The sequence below is a fragment of the Halichondria panicea genome, chromosome 14, assembly GCF_963675165.1.
Source record: "Halichondria panicea chromosome 14, odHalPani1.1, whole genome shotgun sequence".
NCBI classification, from domain to species: Eukaryota; Metazoa; Porifera; class Demospongiae; order Suberitida; family Halichondriidae; genus Halichondria; species Halichondria panicea.
Genome location: NC_087390.1, coordinates 2,517,890 through 2,528,640, shown reverse-complemented (window position 1 = coordinate 2,528,640; position 10,751 = coordinate 2,517,890). Strand labels below are relative to the sequence as shown.

The window sequence follows — 10,751 nt, the reverse complement described above, 5'->3', positions numbered from 1 at the left end:
GCGTAATAATGATTTTCAGGCTAACAGGCGCTAGGCAGGCCGGCTATGGGCAACCAAGAAAAGATCTAGCTAGATCTATATATATATAGCAGGCTAGCATTGTAAAAGGAATGCTTTTTAGATCAAGATGAGTAAATCTCCTAATTATATGGTCAAGGACATTGATCTGAGAAATGTAGATGACACCACTCTTGGTAAATACATTAGATCTAGCTAGAAATATAAATTAAATATTCATTGCAATGCACACACACACACACACACACACACACACACACACACACACACACACACACACACACACACACACACACACACACACACACACACACACACACACACACACACACACACACACACACACACACACACACACACACACACACACACACACACACACACACACACACACACACACACACACACACACACACACACACACACACACACACACACACACACACACACACACACACACACACACACACACACACACACACACACACACACACACACAGGTGAGGAGCATATAGGTACTGTAGTCGAATGCCTTCGCGAAGTTACCCATCATTACAAAAAAATTGGGCTTGCGCTACGATTACCGTACAATCGAGTGGAACTCATACACAGTAAACACAAGACCGAGTTCATTGATGGCACTACCGCTATTGTGACTGAGTACATAAGACAAACCGGAGCCTCTAAGTATGGTCCCCCCACAATGTGGAAAATTGTCGCTGCTGTAAGTAACTCCATGGGAGGAAACAATCATCTACAAGCGAAGAAAATTGGAAAAGCATTTCCACGTAAGTTGATAACACAGACAACTCAAGTTACTCCTTATATTTGCAAGTGTCTATATACTGGTGTTTGAATGCATCTTTTTCTTTTTCAGCTGGAGCCGTACAAGCAATAACTAATCCCAAACAAGAGACATTTAGTGATTTTGAAGAAGTCTCTCCATTGCAAAGTTTCCACAAAACTGAGCATGTCGAATCCACACAAGTGCCTCTTCCATATGTACAGGCTCAACCCTCAGCCTCGCTACCCATACTCAGTCAACACCAATACCAACTAACCGGGCAACCTCCGAAAAGGCACTACTCTGACCCATCAGGCAAACAAAGTGCTGAGTTTTACATTGGTGGTAATGCGATGCCTTCAATCCACGAACAAACAGGAAATGCTCAGGGGGACTTTACCACTTTTCAAGGTGATATTTCCTCCCAGCAAAGGAGACAACCATCTCTGGCTACTCCTACCTACCAGCAACAACCCCGAAAAACACAATCTGAACCCGGGACCAATTCTCAGACTCAAGGCATGCAGCCTAATTTTTCACAAGCTCAAAACCGACCATTTGGCCAGCAGACTCTACAAGGGGAAAAAGAGTTTAGTACTTTCGAAGATGATCTCTCATTGCAAGATCGTCATAGTCGTCATAACACTGTGCCTGCCGAACCCACACAATTGCCTCCTCCACATGTACAGGCTCGACCCTCGGCCTCGTTCCCTCTATTCAGTCAACCTCAACACCAACAGACGGGGCAACCTTCAAAAAGACATCCATCAGGCAAACAAAGTGCTGAGTTCTACATTGGTGGTGATACGATACCCGAACAACAAACAGGAAATCCTAATCAGGGTGACTTTACCACTTCCTACAACCCAGGTGTTATTTCCTCCCACTCCCAGCAAAGAGGGCAACAACCATCTGGAGCTACTCCTAACTACCAGCCAAATAGGCAACCCCGAAAAACACAATCACAGATGGTTGTACCCGGGGGATATCATACTCGAGGTATGCAACCTACTTCTGCACAAGCTCAAAACCAACAATTTGGCCAACATACGCAGCCACAAGAAAAAAAAGAGTTTATTGAACATCATGATGTAAGTTTGAATGAAGCTGAGATACGAAATAGAATGCTGGGAGTAAACAAGCCTCTAGCAGCAAATCCTGAAGATATCCCTGACTCTCCAACCTGTACACGAGGGAAAAATGTTTCTGCATATCGTGGCCGTGGCCGAGCTCGAGGGCGTAGTAAATCTCACAATTCACAGCTGCGACGTCCCGGTTCAAACCAAAACACACCACTTTCACATCCACCATTAGGACAAGGCTCCAGAACCACCTCTAACGAACAATCCCAAGCTTCGACAGCAGTTGGTTACAGCTACGAAGGTTTCGGTCGAAATTATACGACATGTGCAACTACCGTAAGTGTACCCTCTGTACCTGTATCTACCACACCTGTTGGAAATGTAACGGTAAAATTTGACCAACGTAGAGTGAATCAAACTCCCCCTAAAGATATCATTCCACAACAGCTGGCTGGATATGCAGCACCCCCTCCACCTCAGGAACAATCACGAACACCGAGTGGATCCCTCACCTCTTTTATGCCTGGAGATTCCATCACGGAGTCCAGCCTCAACAGTTCGACCTGCTCTGAGCCCTGTGTTGATGATGAACTCCCCCCAAATAAGTATTCTAAAGAGTTGTTCAAATCAAGTTATTCCAAAGAAGACTACACACCTTCAAAGTACAGCCAACATGGCATGTTAGCCCCAAAGTCCCCATGCCTAACTCCACCAGAGGCCACTCTAGGCGATTCTCATCCTATTAATCCGCAACCTCCCCTGAACACGTCACCCCATCTTCAACCCAGTTATTCCGGTGTGAATGTGCCCTTTCCTCGAAGCCAGGAGTATTCAGCTGGAGCACCCCCTGCTATTCTACAACAAGCAGCGAATTTGCCCACAGCACAAGCCTCTGTAACCAGTGACCCAACACAAAGTCAATTCTCTACAACACAAAGCTACCAGACTAGACAAGGTTTCTTTGAAGGCCAGCAAGACATGTCTTTAGCTACCATGGACTCAATAGAAACCCTTTCCAGCAGTAACACTGAAACTATGAGAACGTTACAAAGCGAGGGAGAACTAGCTGATCGAGATACAACTCACGAACTAGGTAACTCAGTTGTGGCTAGTGCGCAATCAAGATCTGGCGTGGTAAGCTATGTCAAAGGTGTTGATCGAGGAGCAGTAGCTAAGATTGAGAATTCAAGTCTTGTCTCCGGAATACCTGGTTCTGTCAAGCAAACTAAGAGAGAAAACACTGTACATGTATACCCCAACAAGCAGCCGATGGAAGCCACCAACTTGCGAGCTGTTGTACCTGGACTATCTGCAATCAGCAACCCCTACCAAGGACATACCCCTACCCCTGGACACTATGATCAGCATCCACAGCTACATGTGAGAAAAGGTCCTCATAGTATAGCCTCCTCCAAATCCTCACAAAGTGTCGATCGTCCCTATGGAGCAAAGGAAGGAGCACCTCCTGCAACTATGGAACTTGTCGGTATGGACGATTTGAAACGTGGCGACTATAGTGACCCAAACTTCAATCCTGATGTTGAGAGAGAAGACGAACCTCACCAGCAAGAATACGGGGGAAATCTTGTAGTCCATAAAGAACCGATTTCAATGGCGTCGACCATTTCTTTGGAGAGGTTTAGTGGTTTACACGGACCGACCTCTATGACACCGACCTCTATGACACCAAGCTATGTTGGAGGCAAAACAGAACATGGCCAGTGCAGCTCAATACCGTCAAGTCTAGATGCCTCTGCGTCTCCACAACAGCAAGCCAATACCGGGAGTCAGCAGCAAGACGAAGTGAGACCAAGCAATTTGTCAATGGCTGGACCCAGCGAAGTGGCTGGATCCTCTCACGTTCAGCAGGAGACTCCACTTGAAAGTGAGTTCGTGTGTGTACTTAGTGCATTAATCTTTGTACTTATAATCTTATCAAGACTTAATCTTATCAACTACAATGTCATGTACATTGTACATGTACAGTACATGAGTACATTGTACATGTACAGTACATGAGTACATTGTACATGTACAGTACGCGAGTACATTGTACATGTACAGTACGCGAGTACATTGTTGCATTGCTGTTTGAAGAAGCCTAGCTCAGACAAGCTTTTTTATTCTGTACAATTGTAGGTGAGTCGATTCTGGACTACCAAACACTCCTGTCTGACAGCCATGATGGATTTAGACCTTGTGAAGATGGTGGAAACGTTCCATTCAAATCGTATGAGGCGTTACAAATTCGTGGAGAAGAGAGATATAGAAAAGTTAAGCTCAAATTTGCTTTGTTATGCCCTCAAAGAGGTCAGGAGAGGATCATATCTGACGAGGATGACTATCCGATGACAAGCCACCCCCACGGTTTAGCGCTCATCATCAACAATGAAAAGTTCAAAGGTCATGATCGGAGAGAGGGTACTAATGTCGATGAAACTAACCTTACAATGACCCTTCGTTACCTTGGCTACAACATTGAAATTTATCGCGATGTAGCCACAAAGGACATGATACGGCTGTTTGAAGAAGTCAAGCTCCGAGATCACTCAGCTTATGACAGTTTTATATGTTGCATTTTGACCCACGGTGAATCTGGAAGGGTTTTTGGTGCTGACAGTTCCTCAGTTCTCATTGAAACTCTGACCGGGAAACTCTGTGCTGCTAGCTGCCCAAGTCTCAAAGGAAAGCCAAAGATATTTTTCATACAGGCTTGTAGAGGCAAGCTTAAGTGTTGTAGTGTCTCAACCGATCATGGTCACCATGGAAACAGCGACTCCGAGGAGGGCAGTGATCATGATGAAGTTGACCACAGAGCACACCCATTGCAAGACTCTCCAAGTTCTAACCTCAGGAGAGCTATCGTGCGATCTTTATCGATGGAGGCGAAAGAAACAGCTGAGAGAGTTAAAGCAGATGGTGATTTGCCTGATGTAGCCGACTTTTTCTTTGGCTTTGCGACTCCGTCTGGGCAAGTAGCCTGGAGGGATTTGGACCATGGATCGTGGTATATATCGGAGCTTTGTCGACAATTGTGTACATACAGTGTATCTAAGTCACTCAGTGATGTCATGACGAAAGTGCACGATAGTGTGGGCACTGCATATCAGTACCGTAGCTACAAGCAAGCACCCGAAACAACCAGTAGACTACGAAGAAAGGTTTTCTTTTGAACTTATGTAATTTTATAGAGTGTAGTTTGTGAACTTATAAGATTTGTGTGTTTCTGTAGATCGTTTTTGTAGAGTAGACTCTAGTACACAATTATAATAGTCACTTTATATGTTTTGTATGATGCACTTTGTTTTTTGGCTGATACAATTTGTTACATTTAGCTATAGTACGTTGATCTATTTTGTAACGACTTATATACATGTAGGTCAACTGATTATAAACACTGACATGTACAGTACGTATGTTAGTGTTTTGGATCAATTACCCCTTGGCCCTAGATACGTGTAGTCAGCTGATTATGTTTTAGGGGGGAGGGGGGTTACCCAAACACAATTATAGAGTCTACCGTATACCAAACATGGGTTGTTGCATATGCATAATAAATTATGATTATTGAATAACGTAGCGCTTCAGTAGACCAGTTAGCTAGCTTCATGTAGCTCCTCCTGTGCCATCAAGCACTCTCTTCTCTACTATAAACGTTGGTCTTTTGAAGATCAAGATGAGCAAGAAAAATAATAAGGACCGAGTCAAGGACATAGATTTGTTGAAGGTGGATGACAGTATTCTAGGTACGTACGTACGTAGGGCTCACTGCTTTTTATATAGCCGAGAGTGATGTTTACCCCCCTCCCCCCCCCCCCCCCCCCCCATTGCTCCCAACACACGCACATGCAACAAACAGATGAAGATGATGTTGTAAGTGCTGCCAGCGAACTTGATGGCATAGCCTCAGAGTTTTTTTTGTTTGGATGTGCTCTCGGTATTGCGCGTGGAATGATGAAACAGCTACAGGACAATTACAGGTACAAGCAGAGGCAAGGCTTGCAGGCGGTTTTGGACGAGTACGTGCTGGGGAACCATGACACCGATAAATTTGGACACCCCACTTGGAGGAACATTATCGCTGCTGTCAGCAATTCCATGGGGGGTAACAACCATAGGCTTGCTAAGAAAATTGCTGCAAATCATGGATGTAAGTGTATGTTAACTGCTTGTATCCATCCTGCGCTCCTGACAATGTCTATTATCACCATGGTGATAATGCATGCCTATTAACTAATGTTTTTGGTTTTGTCTTGGTGTTAATTTTAACTTTTTTCCTCACAGTGGGGACCTCAAAAAAAATACCTTCCACTGAAGAATCGTCAAGATCGTTCGTGGACGTTACTATGAAGAGAAATCAAGAGGAAGTGGCTCGCAGTTTACACGATCCGCAACGTCGTTGTTCCGCACCCCCAACCCCAGCTGCACCCCCCTGTAATCATCCACACGACCATTCGCATCATTCGACTGCTCCTACACCATTGCAGCAAAACGTGTATCAGAATCTTCCACTATATACTGATTCCCAGCCACACCACACCCCAGTTCCTAGCAATTTTCAAAGACCTCCTCAGCAACGATACTATCCGAACCCCTCTGATCGTAAAAACGTGCAAAGAAGATGTTTAGCTCCTATTAATGAGCCAGCAGGAAGTATTGAAAATCCCCCAACTTCCTGGCATGACCATTCACACAATCCACAACCTCATCCACAGTACGATCATCAAGCACAACAACGTGACCCATGCTACACACATTATCAGAAAATGGCTACTCGTGTACCACCGCAGCCCAACCTCGGAACCCAACCTCCCGTACCTCATGCGAGCTCACATAGACAGCACGGACGAATGCAAGATGATTATCAGCAGCCTCATCAAGGTGAATCTCAATCACACCAAGGCAAGAAAACCCCTCGTACGGAGATGATTACTGGCTATTCTACCCGGCTTCACAACATGGATCTAGCTGGAGTTCCAAACCAGCAGCCATCAACAATGGCCGGTGCCTACTACTCTCCACAACTGACACGATCTGAGGGCTTCACCCAAAATCAATCGAAACCAACGATTGCAGCAAGTCAGCAACTATCTCAAACTTTTACTACTGTCGAGAACTACCAAGAAAACATACCTGGAGGACGTTCTAGGATTGTTGGCCTCAATACTCCCCGGAATATGGATATACCCGATTCTGTAACTACTGAAAGTACTCCTGATCAGAGCCCGCCTTCTTCACGTCGTGTTTGGGGTCCACTTTCCTCTCAAAGATCCCCAAATGTGGAACATCAACAACCCACTAGTACTCCAAATACTCAAGGAACTGTTCCACTAGCTTCACGTGGCCCTACAAACCGTGAAACAGAAGTGACACCAATTCGTGGAGCGGCATATGAACCCAGAAGAGATCAGCAGTATGAACAATCGCATAATGACCCTGCTGTATTTCACATTGCTAGCAAAATGTCTGAAATGAGTGTTGGAATTCCAATAACCCCTAAGACCGCTATCCCTCAGACAATCAATCAGCAAAAGTTTATTCAAGCTGACAAACGACACGAAATTTTAAATGAGCAACAGCAAGATGCTTTTGTTGGCCAGCGTGGTGCAAATGTGTTGGAACAGCAACGAGGACAGCGCCAACTAAAAAGTGGTACTCCTCCACAAAACCACAATCAACAACCAAAAGTACCACAAGACCCCAATCAGCAACCATTATCTAGAGATAACGAATCTCTCGCCACAGCAATGAATTCCTCACTCGGTACCCAAACAAGCGTGGGTAGCTCTACACTCAGCGAGTACAGTAGCTTCGATGATGATGTCTCGACAAGTAGTGTTAGTGGTCTCAAGTCCTCGATCTTCAGCAACCCCTCAAACACAGTTCCCTTTCCTTCTCCTAATCTCCCTGTCATGGGTGCTGAACATGGACATCTTGGTGCAAGAGAAAATCGTGATGTCTACAGTTCGACGAAATATCAACAAGATGGATACGACGACGAAACTACAAGTGCCACAACTCCACAATCATCACTGAGCACGTATGCTAGTGAGTTCCAAGGCAATTTGTCACTACCGACAGATAACCCCCCCAGAGAGCATGTTCATGTCGACGATCGATACCGTGCAACCCATGGGAAATATTCTAGTGCTCCTGTTTACCCCCCAAATGCGAGTGGAGACGTGTTGCCAGCTATTCCTGGTGAAAGTCCACCGAATATCATTCGGAACCCCCATTTAAATACAAGCATGACTGATACTGAGTGGAGTGATCAAAGTATGGACCGTGATTGTGAGAGACTACCAATTCTAACTGAAGCAAATCGACGAGTTATTCCCGAAGATACAAATGAATATGTCGCGACCAAGCCACCAGCTGTTGCAAGTGCAAGTTCTGAAGAAGGATACACGAGTTTTGCCATTCATCAAACTCAGGGAGGAATGTACAAGGCGGAGAATGGGCCTCCTGTTACATATCACAAAACTGTAGACAGGTTGGAAAATAACTCTTTGGTATTGCCAAATAAGCCCGAGGATTTAAGGATACTTCCGTCCACCATCCAAGGAAGTCCTAAACAAAGCACAGCTCGGCAGCAACCTCCACATGCCTCCCCCCCACAAAATATCATGGCTAGTGCCTCACCCATCAAGCACGATCTCAAGAAAGACCTCAAAGAAAACATGCCCCAACTGATTCCAGCTGCTAACATCGAAGAACCTGAACAGTGTACCTCAATGCGCTCCAGTGTGACCGAGGCTCCAGAGCAAGTACCATTCAGTCAAGAACATTACTCACCAAACCAAATAGGCGGTTCTTCCGCTATTGTGCAGAGCACCCCCTCACTAACCACAAATCAATGCTCGCCCGAATCGCTCGAAGATTCTCAGGATCAACAGGAAGTCCAGCAGACCCAGTTTCCAGTGGAGCCTTCTTCTACTCACCACCAGGAAACACAAGGTACAATCTTTATTATGATTTGTTAAAGCTATAGACTACAGATTATTGAACCTTTTCCTATCCCTACAGATGCACAACCATTGAGCTACAGCGAACATGTCCAAAAAACCGTTAGAACAATGGCCGATGGTGAAAAACTTCATTTTGATTGCTGTGGAGCATGTATACGAGGAGAAGTCAAGCACAAAAGTGTGCGCCTCAGTTTTGGTCTCGTTTCACCTCTCCTGGGAGAAAACCCAATGTCGATTCACGAAGAAAAGTATTCAATGGAAAAACAGCCCCATGGTTTGGCAGTGATCATCAATAATGAAAATTTTAAGAAACACGATACTCGAAAAGGCACAAAGTTGGATGAACGAAACCTCACCATGACATTTCGTTATCTTGGCTTCAATGTTGAGGCCTACCACGACCTCACCAAGGCCCAAATGTGTACCCTTTTTGCCAACATTCAAGAAAGAGAGCATTCGAACTACGACAGCTTCGTGTGTTGCATACTAACTCATGGTGACAATGGCAACCTTATAGGCTCAGACAGCCAGCCTGTTGATATTTATGAACTCACTCAGTATCTTCGTGCTCGTAACTGTCCTGGTCTGAGAGGTAAACCCAAAATGTTCTTTATCCAGGCGTGCAGAGGGCCTACGCAATGTTTCATGGTGGCAACTGACGGAGGTAACGACAACTCAGTAGATGTTGAACGTGAAGATATTGACTGTGATGGTCCAAGCGGGCAAAATCCAGAGGGGAGTATTCTCGGAAAATTTATTCTTCGTTCCTTCCCGGAAATCACACAAAACGAACAGATTAAAGCTGATGGTGTGATTCCGGATGTAGCCGATTTCATATTTGCTTATGCTACTCCACCCGGTCATGTTGCCTATAGGGATTTGCAACACGGATCGTGGTATATATCGGAGCTTTGTAAAGCATTGTGTATGTACAGCAGTGTCTTATCGCTGGAGGCCATCATGACCAAGGTCCGCTGTAAGGTGGGCACTGATTATAGTCACTTGTATTTCAAGCAAGCTCCCGAAACAACCACTAGACTTCGAGCTCAAGTTTTCTTCTGACACTTTTGAGTTCTTAACGAGTGCAGAACTGATGCAGGTATAGATTATATGTTGTATATTTTATATACATGTAGTGCGTGAATTTATAATTATGTTTCATTAGATGGTATTTTATTAATATTCATGATTATGTGTTATGTTAATTGTTGGTGGTTCACCCACACTGATCGAAACCTACCCTCAAATCTTATCCTTCATTGGGAACTGTATCTCCCAACCCAAGCCTGAAGGCAGGCAACGTTTGGGGACAGATTCTGTATGGAGCCTGATTGATACCTGCATGCTAGAACCACCACTCCCCCCCCCCCCCCCCCCCCATGCACTAAATAATTATGTTAACATTCCATAATGCATTGTGATAACTGAAGCATATCATGTTCATGATCAATTCTGCCGGCAAACAAAGATGATTCCTCAGTTGATCTCTTACTTCAAATTATACTGTGTATACCCTTCCTTAGACTATCATCTTGCGTGCTGTACAAATGTATATAGACTCACAAACGAACCATTGTTTCCCCTGCGAAGTGTATATGTATTTTTTTTGTCTTTTATAGCAAAGTATTTTGTTGTTGTTTCGCAAATGGCAGTCCTTCCATTCTCATTGTCATTGAAAGAGTTGGTCTCTCTCCTCAAGAGTCTTCGTTTGAGTTGAGTTGTGGTCATCCGCTCAACTCCAAGTTCTGGGTGATGACTTGCTCATTGTCTGCTACCGGGCAAACCCAACCATTATCTATTGCCATGAGGACTGTGGCAAAGACGTGGAAGCAACCACTACCTCTTGCAACCATGCTGCATGTGTGTCTTGCTTGCATTGCAAGGCAGGGAACACAGTCC

The 10,751-nt window shown here is 44.8% G+C and overlaps 2 protein-coding genes across 2 annotated transcripts; both read left to right on the top strand.

Annotated features, from left to right (window-relative positions):
- LOC135347508 (uncharacterized) lies at nt 1–5,245 on the top strand. The gene is made up of 4 exons (XM_064545525.1): nt 1–194; nt 519–806; nt 896–3,769; nt 4,024–5,245. The coding sequence occupies exons 1-4, from the start codon at nt 128–130 to the stop codon at nt 5,055–5,057; spliced, it is 4,263 nt and encodes a 1,420-aa protein (XP_064401595.1). The 5' UTR covers nt 1–127; the 3' UTR covers nt 5,058–5,245.
- Nucleotides 5,246–5,391: 146 nt separating this feature from the next.
- LOC135347509 (uncharacterized) lies at nt 5,392–10,087 on the top strand. Its single transcript, XM_064545526.1, has 4 exons — nt 5,392–5,630; nt 5,744–6,034; nt 6,169–8,841; nt 8,911–10,087. The coding sequence occupies exons 1-4, from the start codon at nt 5,561–5,563 to the stop codon at nt 9,912–9,914; spliced, it is 4,038 nt and encodes a 1,345-aa protein (XP_064401596.1). The 5' UTR covers nt 5,392–5,560; the 3' UTR covers nt 9,915–10,087.
- Nucleotides 10,088–10,751: the final 664 nt, after the last annotated feature.